Source organism: Hipposideros armiger, unplaced genomic scaffold, assembly GCF_001890085.2.
Source record: "Hipposideros armiger isolate ML-2016 unplaced genomic scaffold, ASM189008v1 scaffold_328, whole genome shotgun sequence".
NCBI classification, from domain to species: Eukaryota; Metazoa; Chordata; class Mammalia; order Chiroptera; family Hipposideridae; genus Hipposideros; species Hipposideros armiger.
The window spans coordinates 288,287-305,855 of NW_017731678.1; the positions used below are offsets into that span (position 1 = coordinate 288,287).

At 34.3% G+C, this 17,569-nt stretch overlaps 1 protein-coding gene across 1 annotated transcript in view; it reads right to left on the reverse strand.

Moving 5' to 3' along the window:
- Positions 1–12,466: 12,466 nt before the first annotated feature.
- The window catches only part of LOC109392362 (B-cell scaffold protein with ankyrin repeats-like), a 224,359-nt gene continuing 219,256 nt past the window's right edge, over positions 12,467–17,569 (reverse strand). Inside the window, exons 7-8 of the mRNA XM_019660759.1 lie at positions 12,769–12,869; positions 12,467–12,640 (exon numbers count right to left, since the gene is read on the reverse strand). Of these exons, the coding sequence (XP_019516304.1) occupies positions 12,467–12,640; positions 12,769–12,869 (275 nt within the window). The remainder of the gene's footprint in view (positions 12,641–12,768; positions 12,870–17,569) is intronic.

The window sequence follows — 17,569 nt, forward strand, 5'->3', positions numbered from 1 at the left end:
GGCTCCAACTCCTCAGAGACAGACAGCTAGAATCCCCTCTCTCTGCTTTCCTTGTTTAAGAGAGCCTTGCATTTATTCTGCAAAAGGCTTGGAGCCTGTACTGGCTGGAAGTTGGCTCTGCTGGTCATGGGGACTGTGCTGTGCTCCCCTGGGGGGGGCAACAGAGTCTGAGGGCCCTGCTGCGCTCCAGCCTGGAGTTCAAGCCATCCTTCCAAGTCCAGATGAGTGTATGCACACGGGCAAGGGCCCTGGAATGGGAACAGGATGGCAAAAACACATAATCCCAGGTTCTGGGGCTTCGGATTGTACAGTGAATGTGCGCCAGCCCATCTGCACTCTTTCCCCCTGGCTCTGGGTATAAGATACCTGGGGATGCAGGTGTGCACCTCAGTTTTCCTGGTGGAGTAGGCTCCATGTTCAGAGGAAAGTATTGCAGCGGAATGAAGAGGGTGAGCCAGGTGGCAAAAGACAGGATCAGGCTCAACGGGAAAATACAATGGTAGAGGCATTTCCACTAAAGGTGAAATAAGGCAAGGATGCCCACTATCCCAACTGGTAAATAACACTGCATTGGGCTAATAGTTATAAATAACAAGAGAATGAAATTGGATATACTAAAATTTGGGGGGGAAAAAAGACAAAAAAACAAAAAACAAAACAAAACAAAAACCCAGGGGAATTATCACCATTTGCAGATAATGTATTGTATCCTTGAAAAACCCACAAAAATCAAGTTCAATATAATACAAACATCTAAATAATTTAACAAGGTCCTCTTAATGTATTGTTAAATTTGGTTTGCTAATATTTTATTGAGGATTTTTTTCATCCAGGGATATTGGCCTGTAATTTTCTTTTCTTATAGTGTCCCTGTCTGGCTTTGATATCAGGGTAATACTGGCCTTGTAGAATGAGTTTGGAAGTGCTCCTCGAATATTGGAGAAGAGTTTAGAAAGAATTGGTATTAATTCTTTTTAAAATATTTGATAGAATTCTCCAGTGAAACCACGTGATCCTAAACTTCTCTTTGTTAGGAGGTTTTTGATTACTGACGTAATCTCCTTACTAGCAATCACTCTGTTTGGATTTTATATTTCTATATGATTCAGTCCTGTTATATTGTATTTTTCTAGGAATTTATCCATTTCTTCTAGGTTATCTAACTTGTTGGTATATAATTGTTCATAGACGTTTTCTTATGATCCATCCTATTTCTGTTATCAGTTGTAATGCTTACTCCTTCATTTCTGATTTTATTTATTTGAGTTATCTCTCTTTATCTGTTAGTCTGGCTAAACACTTGTCACTTTGGTTATTTAAAAAAAATCTTACTTTTATTGATTTTTCTATTGTCTTTCCTGTCTCTATTTCATTTCTTTCCACGCTGACTTTTTAATTCTTCCCTTCTATTGCCTTTGGGCTTATTTTGTTCTTCTTTTTCTAGTTCCTTGAGTTGTCAAGTTAGGTGGTTTATCTGAGATCGGTTTGTTTTTTCTCATTGTGGTATTTATTTATTTTTTATAAACCTCCTTAGAACTGCTTTTGATGCATCCTCTAAGTTTTGTTAAGTTGTGTTTTCATTTTCATTTGTCTCAAGATGTGTTTTAAGTTCTCTTTTTATTTCTTCTTTGACACTTTGGTTGTTCAGAAGCATGTTGGTTAAAATCCACATATTTATGAATTTTCCAGTTTTCTTCTTATAATTGATTTTGTATTTTATACAATTGTGTTCACAAAACATACATGTAAATGTTAAATTTGTTAAGACTTATTTTGTCCTAACATATAATCTATCCTGGAAAAATGCCATGTGTGCTTGAGCAGAATGTGTATTCTGCTGCTTTGGGATAGAATACTTTGTATGTATCTGTTAATTGACCTGATCTAATGTGTACTTTAAGTCTAATGTTCCCACATTGATTTAAGTGAGATTTATTTCTGGGATGCCAGGATGGTTCAACATATCCAAGTAAATAAATGTGATATATCACATATTAACAAACCCATAACTATATGATCAATTAATCTATGACAAAGGAGGCAAGAAGATACAGTGGGGTAAAAACAATCTATTTAATAAATGGTGTTGGTAAAACTGAACAGACACATGCAAAAGAATGAAACTGGATCACTTGCTTTCATCATGTACAACAATAAACTCAAAATAGACTAAAGACTTAAATGTAAAACCTGAAACCATAAAACTCCTAGAAAAAAACATAGGCAGTAAACTCACTGACATTATTCTTAGTAATATTTTTTTGGGCATGTCTCCTCAGGCAAAGGAAACAAACGAAAAGCAAATGGGACTTCATAAAGAGTTTTTACAAAGTGAAGGAAACTATTAACAAAATGAAAAGACAACCTACTGGATGGGAGACAATATTTGCCAATGATACATCTGATAAGGGGTTAATATCCAAAATATATAAGAAACTCATACAGCTTAACAACAAAAAAAACAAATAATCCAATTAAAAAGTGCACGAGGACCTGAATAGACATTTCTCCAAAGAGAACATACAGATGGTCAACAGGCATATGAAGAGATGTACAACATCAGTAATCATCAAGGAAACGCAAATTAAAACCACAATGAGGTATCATCTCATATCTGTCAGAATGACTATCAGCAATAAATCAACAAACAACAAGTGTTGGCTAGAGTGTGAAGAAAACGGAATCCTTGTATACTGTTGGTAGAATTGTAAACTGGTACAGACACTATGGAAACAGTACGGAGAATCCTCAAAAACTTAATACATGACCCATAAATTCTACCTTGGGATACTCATGCAAAGAAATCTAAAACACTAATTTGAAAATGCTTATGCACTCCTATGTTCATTGCAGCATTATTTAAAATAGCCAAGATATGGAAGCAACCTATGTGTCCATTGATAGACAAATGGATAAAGAAGTGGTACATCTATAAACCGAATATTACTCAGTCATAAAAAGAATGAAATCTTGCCATTTGTGACAACATGGATAGACCTAGAAGCTATTATGCTGTGAAATAAATCAGAGAAAGACAAATCCCATGTGATTTCACTTATATGTGGCATCTAAAAAACAAAATTAATAAATAAACAAAACAGAAACCAAATTATAGATATGGAGAACAAACTGATGTTTTGCCAGATGGGAAGGAGATTGGGAGAAAGGGTGAGAAAGGGGAAGGGATTAAGATGTACCAATTTTCATTTATAAAAATAGTCATTTGGATGTAAATTGCAGCATAAGAAATATAGTCAATAATGTTGTCAGATGGGTATTTATTGGGGTGATCACTTCGTAAGTTGTATAAATGTCTAATCACTGTGTTGTATACCTAAAACTAATGTAATATTGTATGTCAACTGTAATTAAAAAAAATTTAGAGTTTTACTCATAGAAATAGTAGAATGATGGTTGCTAGGGGCTCTGGATGGAAGGAAATGGGGAGAGGCTGGTAAAAGAGTACAAATATTCAGTTAAAGATGAATAAGTTCTGAGGATCTAATGTATAGCACGGTGACTAATAGTTGATAATAACGTATTGTAAAATTAAAATTTGCTAAGAGTGTGAAATTTATTGTTACACACACACACACACACAGGAGGTAAAAATGTGAGGTGATGGATGTGTTAATTAACTCAACTGTGGGAATCCTTTCACAATGTATGTGTATATTAAATCATCATGTTGTATACTTTAAATACATTCCAATTTTATTTGTCAACAATAGCTCAGCAAAGCTGAAAAAACTATTTCGTAAGGTACCAGTATCAACACACATTAATCCATAATCTCTATTACATGTGAAAGATAACTTCTTACAAGATACAAACAGGGGTGGGGAGATGGGTGAAAAAGGTAAAGGGGAATAAAAGGCACGTGCTTCTAGTTATAAAATAAATGTCACGAGGATATTATATACAGCACAAAGAATATAGTCAATAATATTGTAATAACTTTGTATAGTGACAGATGGTTACTAGACTTATTGTAGTGATCATATCATAAGTTGTATACATATAAATGTTGAATTGCTATGTTGTTCCCCTGGAAGTAATATAATATTGTATGTCAACTATACTTTAATAGAAAAATGAAGAAAAAAATTCATTTATAATTGCAAAAAAGAAACAACTGCTGAGGCATAAGCGTAACAAGAATGAACAAAACAAATAAAAATATAAAACTATCCTAAAGAACATGAAAGAAAAAATGAGGATAAATGGGATGGCATACTGTGTTTTTGTAGAGGAAGATTTAACATCATAAGTATGACAGTTGTCTCTTAGGTAATTTATGAATAAAAGTAATCCCAATAATATTTTGTTTCAGAGCTACACAAACTTCTTCTAAAGTTTGGAAGAAAAAACAAATAAGAATAGCCAAAACAATGCTGAAAAAGAAGAGCAATGGAAGAAAAGGGGCCAGCCTTACCAGATTAAAACACATTTTAATAACTCATTTATGAATAGAAAGAACAAGTAATAGAACAGAAGAACAAAATGTACAGAAATTGACCCAAATACACATATATTTATTAAGTGAAAATGGTGGCATAGGAATTAATGAGGAAAAATAAACTAGTAATTGTTAGGACAATTACATATCCATTTTGAGAAAAAAAAGTAGATCCAAGCTTCACTTATTAAATCAAAATACATTCCAAACTGATAAATGATTTAAATGTAAACAATATTATGAAAGAAACAGGACAAAATTCTTTACATCTATTTGAGTCTTTCAAACATTGACACAAAAATCTGTAAACTGATCTGCTAGTAATTTTGTTTAGGATTTTTGTGTCTGCATTCATCAAAGACATTGGTTTGTAGTTTTCTTTTTTGTGTTATTCTTACCAGGTTTTGGTGTCGGGGTAATTTTGGCTTCATAAAATGAGTTAGGAAGTATTGCCTCTTCTTCAATTTTTTGGAAGAGTTTGAGGAGGGCAGGTATTAAATCATCTTTGAATGTTTGGTAGAATTTACTAGTGAAGCCATCTCATCCTGGACTTGTGCTTTTGTGGAGGGTTTTAGATGACTGTTTCAATTTTCTTACTGTTGATAGGCCAATTTAAATTTTTCAGTTCTTCATGATTCAGGTTATATATTTCTAAGAACTTGTACATTTCATCTAGGTTATTAAATTTTGTGGGAGTACTCTTTCAGAGTACTCTTGTATGATCCTTTGTATTTCTGTGGTATCCGTCAACCATATAATTTCACTTACATGTGGTAGATAAAACTGAAAGCAACAAACCAACAAGACAAACAAACAAAAAATCATAGACACAGACAACAGTTTAATAGCTACCAGAGGTTAAGGGGGTTTTGGGGGGGTAGACGAGGTTAAATGGGATCAAATACATGGTGATGGGAGAACTGACTCTGGGTGGGAAACACACAACATGATATATACATGATGTATTATAGAATTGTACACTTGAAACCTATGTAATTTTAATAACCAATGTCACCCTAATAAAGTTAATAAGGATAACAAATGAGTTGTTAAAAAGTTCTTGCCATGGCAAAGTTAATGTTAAATAATGAGGATGCATCAGTTTTAGAAAACTTGAAAAAATAATAAAGTAATTCATAATAGAATTAAATACGAAAACAATCTATAAACCATGAAAAGAAATGACTGACAAACCTGGCAACACAAAAATGTTAAATTTCTTTACAGAAAATATAATGTAATTAAACTCAAATGATGAAGAAACTAAGAAAAAGTTTTACAATTTACGTTATAGACAAAGTGCTAGTCTCCCCAAAACCTAGATGATTTCAAAATGGAGAAGGAAAAGACTAGCAATCCAGCAACACCAACAAAAATAAATGACAAAGAATATTGACAGTGTTCACAGAAAATGTCATGCAAATCATTTGAAAACATATGAAAAGATGTCTAATCTCATTCATAATAAGAGAAGTGAGATATCTCTTTACCTTTATAAGAATGGCAAAATTTTACAGTTTGATAATTTATAGCAAGGAAATCAGACACTCTTCTACTTTGACTTGGAAAGGTATAAATTGGCTCACCACCTATGGAGGGCAATTTGGTAGTCTCTATCAAAACATGTTTATTGATATATTTACATAAATATATACTTGTTGTATATACATATATATGTACCCATATAAATTAAAAGCCCCTAAAATGGGGCAATTATAATCATTATAGACAGGTATATTTTGTTTTAATGACCTAATTGAAATAGTAACTTTCACACTATTTATTAAGCCTTTTTTTCTGGTTTTCTCTCAGCTTATATGTCTTTCTGAAAACAACTTACTCCTTGAAAATGCTGATAATCGACTCTATGAAAAGGAAACATTTAATAGCAGTGTGAGTCATTTGGATCATTTCAACAACAGCCAAGTAGTTTTCCTACTCAGAACAATAGAGTTGTTTACTGTTCTTTTTCTTTCTGAATTATAGCCAGAGTTTTATTGGTTTCCTTTGAAATAATTTATACAAATTAATCTTATATGGTCAAAAACTAGCGCTATACAATTTTAAATGCTACCAGAGGCAGCCTTTTTCTTTCTTTCTTTCTTTAAAAAAACCTTCGTTGCAGAGTAATATAACAATGCTATCATTCTTTCCAAAGAACAGGATTTTACATTGGTTATTATCTTGCCAATATTTACTTAAATTTATTTCTTCCTGTCTTGTATTTCACAAGTATATTGGGCATCCATTTTATAAAACTGATTGTGCCTAATATTTGCATTACTGTTTGTTTTTGCATATCCTACACTCTTTGAGAATTCATCAAAAAGATAATTAGATACAAAAGGCATGTGTTATTCCAAATGTAATTATCTGCCAGCCTCTTTGCAAAATGACATCTACCAAATTTACATTTAAGTAGGAAAGCCAAACCTTAAAGGAACAATGGTTTATCACACTGATAAAAACAAATGTCGCAATATCTCAATTTTTGAAATTTGGTGATGTCAATTAGATGTGACAAACGTTTTAGTGTTCATAAGCAACATATTGCGTGTAAGTCTGTATTTCAACAGGAGAGATACTTTAAGCCGAATTCTGTGTCATCAAATAAGAAAATTAACTAAACATAATGGCATTTTTATTGTGGTCAAGACATTATACCTTTAAAAAAAACTGGAAAGAAATAGGATAAGATTGATAAATTATTTATGTTTACTGATATCTAAGTTCTTCCAGCATGCTTCAAAAACATAACCATGAAAGCTTTTAACTGTCTTGAAAGCTCTACAGGTCTGGAAATATTTAATCAGGAGTTAAATGTCTACATGTCAGGTAAACTTGGGAATAAAGATATTGGGAAAGAAGTTGGATGGAGGACTCCCATTAAGGAGTAACAATAACAGTGAGAACTTACTACATTCCAGGCACGTCCTACATGTTATTGCAGTTAATCAGTTGGAGAATTCATGATTTGCTATCTTCCCCCACATGATTTTATATTATGAAGGCAGGGGTTTGGTCTATCCTGTTTACCAGAATATTTCTTAGGTCTCAGTTTTCTCATTTGTAAAATGATTGACTCTAAGAGGGATTCTGTGCTTTAAAATGTTGTGGATCTAAAAAATAAAATCTATCATTTCTTTGGCCTGGAATTACAAAACCAGATAAACAGAATCATTAAAGTTTCATTGTTTTACTTTTGTTCAATATCACCTACTATATTTTTTCTATTATAACTTTCAAAATTGTTATAGAAATACCTCTTTAAAACAGAATATTAATACATTGTGTGTTTCATTGGGTTTTGTTGAAATTCAAGAAAGAAATATTTGATTTTTGGTAAGTGCATACTCATTTTTATGCATATTAAATAGAATCATCTATTTTTAAAATAGCAATTCTTATAATAGCTCTATCAGTTTTCTTTAAGAAAAATGGGGAAATAATAGAAGTGACTCATTTTTTGCCAAGGATAAGATTTTTGGCTGGAATGACCATGGGTCTGACTCAATGTGGGAATTCATGTGATCTTATTGATATAAGGTCAGAAAATCCATGAAACAAAGAAATTAGAGGCGCTCAGCTACTTCATTAGTTTGAAAAACACTGGATTCTTAAGAGTTGCCATCCAGCTCCTTAAATTAATCCAATAGTTAACAAGGTAGAAGAATGGGTCATATCACAGAAATACCTTGATTTTATAAGTAACAATGGAGTGAGTACACGGTCAAAAGGATGGAAACAGTAGCACTTACTGAGCACAGTGACAAGAGCACTTTTAGGGCTAATTTCTGTCATAAGGACTATTCAAATGTCTTGATGCTTCTCCTTTTGGGCACATCATAAGGTAGGATTACACTTCTCTATCATCTCTGAGTTAGGCTTGGCCATGTGGCTTTCTCTGTCAGGAAGCTTAAGAACCAGTGCGTGATTCACCCCATTTCTTTCTGCCTGCGGCAGGAAGTGTGGAAATATGAGTTGTGATAGAGCCTGCCAGCCTGGGCTCCTTAGTGACTTTGATGAGCAGAGGCCCTCAGGCTGAACTGCATTCAACGTGCAGGGTATATGTGTGTGGTTTTAAGCCACAGAGAATTTAGTGTCATCTCTTACTGCAGCTAGCCCATCCTGCATGAAACAGCATTTCTTCGAATTCAAGGACTCTCAGCCCTCGACTATACATATCAGTCTTGATTACATGCACCAAGTCCTGATGATTTCCACAAAACTAATTTGACTTTTTGATGCATATACTCTTTAATTTGTAATATGATAAATTTTATTGTTCTAGTTGAAACAAACTGAATATTGTATTCTGTAAAACAATCCCACCTTGAATATTCCAATGTGTAAGCTTCAGGTTGCATATAAAAACTCCAGTACTAGTCATATTTAAAAATTGCACCCATGAAAAATGACTGTGTTGACTAAGCTTGCAGGTAAGTCATTTAATTAACAATATTACTCTATAAGATTTTCAAAAGCATTAGTTATAAAATTGAATACAACTCAGAAAATTTTATGATATTCAGACCAGGCATATGCCATGCTAGTGAAGATCAAATACAATTTGTTATTAATGGTTAAAATACGATGTTTATTTGGCATGTGAAGGCAACAAGCTTGGATTCTTTCTTACCCATTTTTAAAATTTATTTTAGAACTATTAACATTTGAAGGAGAAAACTGCCAAATCAACACTTTACTTTGGCTAGAAAATTAAAGAAAATGTTAGGATGCCAAATCTACACATACTCACTAAATTAAGTATTCCATTAAAATGACTAAAATATCTTCAGCCATCTTTTTCTATATCACGTTTGTATACTTTTGCCAGCATCACTCTGAATCGTGGATAGTTCAATATCTTCCCAGTTCACAGGAAAGTCTTAGACTTAGAAAATTAGTTTAGAAAATAGAGAAACTTAGCTCCAGCTCTTACTCTCAGCATCTTGTGTTATTACTATTGATTTTCCCTGTGGCACTGAAGTACAATCCAGAGACAGTCAAACTGTACTTAGAATACTGAAAAGAGGCAGCAAGAAGCAATATCTCTAATTCACTGTTTATGACCACAAATACGTTAGATCTTTGGACAAACTGAATACCTGAGATGCTTCTTTAAATGCTCTTCAGTGCTAGTTTATATATATACATACTGGGTACTGAAAATTATTTACTGAATGAATTAATGTCTAACTAGATTCCTTCCCTTGTTTGGGGAGAACATATTGTGCAAAAATGTCTTTGGGGAAAAAAAAAACCCTTAGGAGAAAAGGCCTAAAATAAAGAACATCTGCATAAGGAAAATGGCAGAGAAAAATGAAAGAAGTTATCAAATGCCATTAGCGGTTATAATTGGTCACCAGCTTTACTTTCATTATAATAAGACTTGCACATTTTTTTATTCATTTAATAAATAATGATTTATCACTTGCCACATCTAGACCTGAGCCCGTTACTGTGGGTAAAGGGCCAAAAGAGATGGTTTTTATGGAGCTTACAGCCTACAGAAAAACCCGTAAATAAAACAAAGGATAGCAATTATATGTAACATTTGAGTGTCATTGCCAGCCACTAGTTAAAGTACTTTTAATTAATTAACTCATTTAATCCTCACAATAATTTTATAAAGCAGGTTCTATTGTTAGCATTGCCATCTTACAGATGAGAAAACTGAGACACAGATAGGAGAACTGCTTTTCGGCAAATAACTAGTAAGAGGCAGAGCAAAGTTCCAAACAGTAGCAGAATGCCTGAATATCTATCTCATGCTCTAACGTCTGTCATGAACTGTAACAACTGCCATACCAAAGGAAACGGTATGCTGTTATGGCAGCCATAACTTAGTCTCCACTTTCATGAAGAACTTGTCATTCATCTGCAACATGATGGAGTTAGCCAATAAGCATTTTGTATCACTTGTTTACAATTTGAATAAAAGGGAACATAGCTAAACATATTTAATGGCAATCTAAATGTTACCTTCAAAACCACTAATAATTTATTGGAAATAATCCAAGATGGACTCCCCCATCATTATAGAAGTAACTGCTTGTGAGGCATTTCACATTGAAACAGCATTTCCTAATATATAGTTTGGAGAATTTGACCTTGACATCCCTGGAAATGGTTTAGAATGAAGCAGATCCCCTCCCCCTAAGTGTCTCTCTTTTATGTTAAACAATTAGGGAGCCATGTTTATTCTTTCAAGCTTCTAGGTTACCAATGAGCAGACTGTACATAAGTGTTTCGGCTTTTAGAGAGCTATGTTCTCAAGATGAAGCCCCCACAATGAAAAGTCAGCACCACTAAAGGCTGACCAGAATATCAATAAGACATAGCACGAGAACTACAGTTTAAAGTATATTAGACTCAGGGTCACATAACATTACTGGGAAAGTTCATTATGTTCAACAACATGTCTGAGACCACAGAAGTGTTTGTTGCCTTGGACGTTTGCTATTATCAGTTCATTGCTGGCAATCTTACTTTCAAGCTCAGAATCCAGGGATGAAATGAGATATTGTAACTTACACTGTCCATACTGGCCAAGCTGATGAAAAGTAGGAGATATTTGGCACACTAGAACTCATCCTCCTGGTTCTTATCCAATATATTAGAAGTTTCTTGTTGCTTGGGTGGGCTGTTTAGAAACATATTTGTACTTTTGAGAGAGGAATGTTTAGAGTAGAGAGTAATGAAAGGTGCTATAGCTAATTCTACCCCCACAACAGAGAAATAGAAGAGTAAACAAATAGTTTGTTTCAGTTAGATTCTCCCTATTCAGTCAGGTCTTTTGACATAAACCAGGGTTATTACATGGAAAGAAAGCAGAGAAGCATTTAAATACTTATAAATAGGAATATTTATTATTCAAATTCATTTAATATATACATTTTCCCCTTCATTAAAACAATAAGCATTTATCGAGCATCTACCCTACACCAGGCACCAGGTTTAATTAGCAAAGCAATATTTGTTAATATGCAGGAAAAGTAAAGGGCTATATTGTTAATACCTTTTTGTCCAATAATTTAAAATGGTTATAATATACCTCTTTAACAGAACAGTGAGCCTAAGTTGAATGGCTAAGTAGAATTAGGACACTCAGTTAGCTTTGCTGTGACTCAGTTTTGCCATCTTTAAAATAGACCTAATATAATAACATTGTCTTTTCCAACACAGACTGCGTGAAATGTTTTAGATACAAAAAACAATATTGCTTTTGTTTATAAAATAATATTTCCTAATATCAATTACCCCTAAATGAACTAGGTTATATTGTAATCTGGGTATTTTCACATAATATGAAAAAGAGTAAGTGAACTCAAAATCTTATGAAGTAATGCATAATAACTATTTTCCATTACTAAAGAAGAATTTAGCATTTCTTGAAATATTCTCACCATGAAGCAGTCTATTTATTGATTACCTATTCCCATGAAAAATATCTCAGGCAGAGGAGCAACTAAGGCAACAGATTTTAGTGGTTAAGCAAGTTCTGGACACAATCATGCTTACATTTCAACTATGCAACTTATTAACCATGTCACTGAGCAAGTCCCTTACTATAAACTGGTTTCCTATTCTACAAAATGGAGATCATAATGAAATCTGCTCTGTACATGTTTTGAAGATTAAGTATTTCTATAAACAAAGCAAAAATCTACAAGAGTTTTAGATGAGAAGACACTAGCCAAGTTGGTCTTACTGTTTTTAATAAACTAATTTCTGGCTGATTCATAAGTGTTCTTATATATCTGTGCTGCTGCATCAGAATGTCTACGAAATAGATCAGTGATTCTCAATTTTTTTTCTGGTTTTGACACATTTTGCTTGATAGAATTTCAGAGGCACATTTGTATCTTTTCTAAAAGATATAAAATATCCCAGGGTCCCACGGAGTTTTAATTTACTTGACTGTCCTTCAGCATCACATATTGCTCAGGGAATGATCCCCCGTATACTGAGACAGCTCGAGCTTTCTTGGGTAACACTTTTAAGTTATGCTATATGGCTTGCTGCTTCCTTTACATAATGTACAGCAAAATCAACACCAGGTCGCATGAAAATTCCATCTGGTGACCCGTCATTTGGCAGCTGCTCTACACACTTGCATGATGGGGCACACGTGGCGCAAGCTGTGAGCCAGTTACTTAAGGCTGTATGTCCCGAATCCTACAACATAGAAACATTTTAAATAATCATGACAAAGCAAAGGCTTAAGAAAATCATGTTTCCTTCTCATATCTCTTTCTGGGTTGAACCTAAAGAAGGGAAACCAGAGTTTACTGATTTCCTCCTACCAGCTGTTCGGCTTCCTCCAAGCCAACATTATCTATCTGGGGGAATGTAGTGGGGTCATGAGACATTTCCCAAGTGAGGGTTTGGGAGACCGTCTGGAAGGCTATGTGAACATGTCAGGTGGAAAGTCAATACAATAAATGAGCTGACCTCCCACCTTGCCTGTCCCATTTTCTAATTAATTAAAATGCCAGCTGCACAGGCCAAGAGGACTTTCTCAAAGTGAATATTCATCGAAAATGAGGTAAACAAGGTTATTTCCAGGTTTGTTTGTTGTTCCTATCACTCCCTACCTCAGATACTGTGGCAACAATAGGACAAAGATAAAAGAAGATCAGGGACTTTTTTTTAAATTTATTTTTTTATTGTTAGTTTCAGGTATACAGAACAATACAATAGTTATCCTTTTTCCCCCTCACAAAGTAACAACCCCCCTCCCCCATCTACTGCCCTCCCACTCCTGATATCATACTTATCTATTACAATTCCATTGACTCCATGCTATTGCATTTTTTTGTACAACTGAAACTAATAATAATAAAAAATAAATATTAAAAAAATAAATAAAATAAATAAAAAATTAAAAAAAGGAGATCAGGGACTGCTCATTTCTGAAACTTTCCCACAGCTAATGTGTAATTTTCCTCTACCAGACTCTTATAAGTAATTCCTTAGTATTCTACCCATATCTCACTGCACAAATGCCAAACTTTCTTTCCTCAACGATTTTAAAACTGTCTTCATAACCCTAAAACTACATAACCTAAAACTGTGATCTCTATTACTTCACTATAATAATCTCAATGGTAAAAGTAGCTGTTTATTGAATTCCTATTATGTGCCAGCTCCTCTACTCCTCCCACTAGCCCTGAGGGATCTCAGAGCTTGACCACAGAGGGGATTCAATAGAATGTTCCATCAGGCGGAATGGCAGGAACTAAAAGGAAAAAGTGGAGGGTTAGACAGATGAAATAATTTATCCAAGGTCACCCAGCTAATCAAATCCTTTAAAACTCAAGACTGTCTACCTTAAAAGACTTGGCTCACTCCTCTTCCTTTCTAATATAACAATATATTCCTGTAAATCTTACTTAAAATCACCCTTATCTCTTCCTATTTCAGACCTAGCCTAATGCAAGGACCAAGAAGGCATCTTATTTAACGCATTATTAGCATAAAATCATTCTATACAAAAAGTTGACCCTAAGTACATACTCTTCACATGATGGCTGAAATGGAGAAATGAATTTTTATGACCTCCAATAATAGATTATTTTATCTGGAGATGAGCATGATTAAGAGGAAGTCTGAAGTGGTCTCTAAATACAGTTTTGCTGATGGGGAAGGGGTGATATGGAACACCACAATTCTCTCCCTCCTTACTCTACCTGCTAAGGAAAATTTGCCTCCATCGCCATCCATAGTAGCAATAAGGTGTGTATTTCATTCAATAATATAATACTCTAGACTCTACCTACACCTGTATGTATAGTCCAACTAAATGTAGACATCAGATTTAGTGAGAGGGGTTGTTCCCTATTCCAATGGCTACTTGCCTCAGCAACATGTTGAGAGGAAAATATTTAGGAATTTAGAAATATTTTATGGTATCTGGAATAAATGGCAGTATGGTGTTATAAAATTGCCAACTTTTAAGAACTTACTGGAATTTTCTTAGTTCATGCAACATTTATCAAGATATTTTTAGCACCTATACCAATCATATAATATCTGAAACTTCACTTTTGTCGATACTGCTTCTCATTATGCCAACTTTTAAATTAATTCATAATTAATTGTCTAGGAGGCATTTTCATTAGCCAAAGACACAATTTCCTTCCAATTTCACTTACATTAGCAAATACAAAAGCAATTTATATTTCAAATGACAACTTTTCTAGTTTGATTTGTCTTCTTTTCTTTTTCTTTTAGACCTTTGTGTTTCTATTTCTTCAAGGTCAAGTATAGAGAAGGATACAGGTTAGGATACTTGTCTTACCCTGTTTTCCGTATTTTGATCTGATTCCCAGAGGAGGCAGAACATTCAATCTTTATCAAATGCATGAAGCTCCAAGTCATACCTAAGCATGCTGAGAGCAGTTATGGTAGGGGCAACTCTCCTCCCGAATGAGCTCAAGTCTCAGACATTATCTCACAACAGCTCTGTCTGTTTTCAGGGACCTTCAACAGTCAGTCACAAACATCTGAGGAAGGGGCATGGTTTCTCATCTATTCTGTATTGCCACCGTCACCTTTGGGTGTTCCCATTTTCAGTACAATTTTAGCATCACATCGTTTAAACACTATTCTTTCATTATTCTGAGGTCAGTTTTTCTTTTGCTTTCTCATGAATAAGAGTTTTATCTATTTGGAATTTCCTCTCTTCCTCTTGCATGAGATTTCCTAGCATTTTAGGCTATGTGCTGAAAGAATCCTTACTGATTTTTATTTCTTGTCTCTGTAATCCCCTGCAATTTTAAAACTTTCCATTTCATATTCAAATTAGTCTCATTTTCTTCTCCAGCAGCGCCCTGTACTTTGGTTCTTTAGAAGCACAGACCCCGCCCATCGAGCGCCGTTACTGCAGCCAATGGGACACCCTGTCACATGAAGCTCTGCAACTGCCTCAGAGCACCTGGCAGTGAGGCTGGAAGCTCATTGTTTTCTACTGGTACACTCTGCAGTTTACTTTTGAGACTATGTTTTGGCCACTAAAAAAACAAAAAAAAACAACAATGAAAAAAATTTTCTGTACAATTCCTCCTCACACCCAATTTCTTTATGTAGGCCCAAATCTACAATACCTCGTTGGGAGGGTCTATAATGTTAGAGTGCCACTTCTGCAGTCATATAGCAATGTTCTTTACCTGTTGGGCTTAAGCTGAATATGCTATTTTCAGTCTGTGGCTGTTTAACAGTTGCTCTGCAAATGCTTCCCAGCAATTTTGTGCCTTTCTTATATACTTATTGTAACATTTGTCATGTATCATTCCATCCCAAAAGGTGAAATCAAATTATTTCTTGCCAGCAACTTCAATTGCAGTAAACATACCTTTCGACATAGTTCCCGATGAATTATTGATGTCCATATGGCCTCTTATGAGGGAATTACTTCTTGTCATCTGTGTATCTTATACTGACATGAAATTGTTGTTTCAAAGATTGTGTGGATTTTTTTCTCCTTCAGAGACTCACATGCTTTCCCTTATTCCCTTATTTCACTCCCTTCTACGCTGGGCCACCACCAGCTTTATCCTATCTTTTGCTTTCTCTAATGCTATGTCTATGCAGTAGGTTGCTTGAAAACAGCTTAGTTTTATGCTTTTGTATCTTATTCTGAATTATTCTAAAAGTCGTTTGCTTCTACACTGCTGCTGAATTTTAACTTTAATTCTCCCAACAATCCTCTTCGTTTTATTTCCCCAGTTACCTTTAATGCTTATTACCTCAGCCTGGTCCTTTCCTCATGAGAAATAATTGAGTTAAGGCTTAAACCAAAAGAAGTAGCACAAAAGAGTGGAACTCAGACCATCTGAGACATGAAGCTTGGTCCTGTTATATATAAGCTGTGTGAGCTTAAAATTTTCAGAGTAACATCTTTTCATTTAAACAACAAAATTAGAATAATTTTAAAGACCTTATGGGTTTACTGAATTTAATGTTATTTTCCCTGAGAACCTACTGCACACCTCCTCCCCAATTTGATTAAATCTGTCACTCTCTCCTCTATGCTACTCTATACCTCTTAAGTTTTCTAGAACCACACTGAGACCATTGTATTGTAACTATTTCTCCAGAGACAATGAAGTGATTGTGAGTGTGAATTCTGGAGCCATAATCTTGAGCATGAATCTTGATCCTAAATTGTTGAATAGCCTCTGTAATTCTCTTGAATTCTCTGTGTCTCCGTCTTCTCATCTATACAATATTGCCTAGAATAAGTGCTCAATTAATGTCTAATGAATTGGATTAAGCTGAGTAAAGGCACACTTGATGGTTCATGTAAGGCAACTGACAAATGGTTTTTTTCCCTGTGACAAGTTTTATTAACTTCTCTGTAGTATAAGTGAGCACTGTTATCCTGATTGGGAGAGTTTGTCACAGAAAAGCGGTGTGTATTCAGTAGCCCATGAACTGAAATCAGGTGTTTTCAATGTCAGGCTAAGATATGCTGCTTCAGGGACTGTCCATGTTTCTTGAGTTCACATCATTTCCAAGTCTCACATCTTGGCTAATGGCTAATACTTCTTCTCTTTGGAGTTGTTTTCATATGATTTATTCTGGCTCTGTGAGCCAAGACACAGCATTGGTTGTGGCTGGCAGTTCGAAGTGTATCTGAGATCACTTGAGGTTCCAATCTATTTCTAAATCAAAGACTAATGACATATTGAATAAAAAGCAGTAAGTCCTTGAGATATATATATATCTATATCTATATATATATATATATAGATATATATATATACACACACATATATAGTCTCAAACAACTTGCTTTTACTCCTACCCACAACTTTAGAAGCTTGGAAAAACTCAAAGAATTGCATTAACCACATTCCACATTAACCACTCTCCATGATGGCTATCACAGATTAAATAATTTATTATTAATATTGCTAATTAAATTACATACTTGCAGTCCAACTTTTCTAGATAACAAATTCTTGCCTGGCTTCCTGGCATTAAAAGCTTAATAAACCAACATCAAGTACTCATTTCAAAATCTTCCTTATATTATGACCTCTGTTTTGTAAAAAGAAAGAGATAAAGGGAAAGGAAGAGAAAAGATTGTTGGAAAAACAG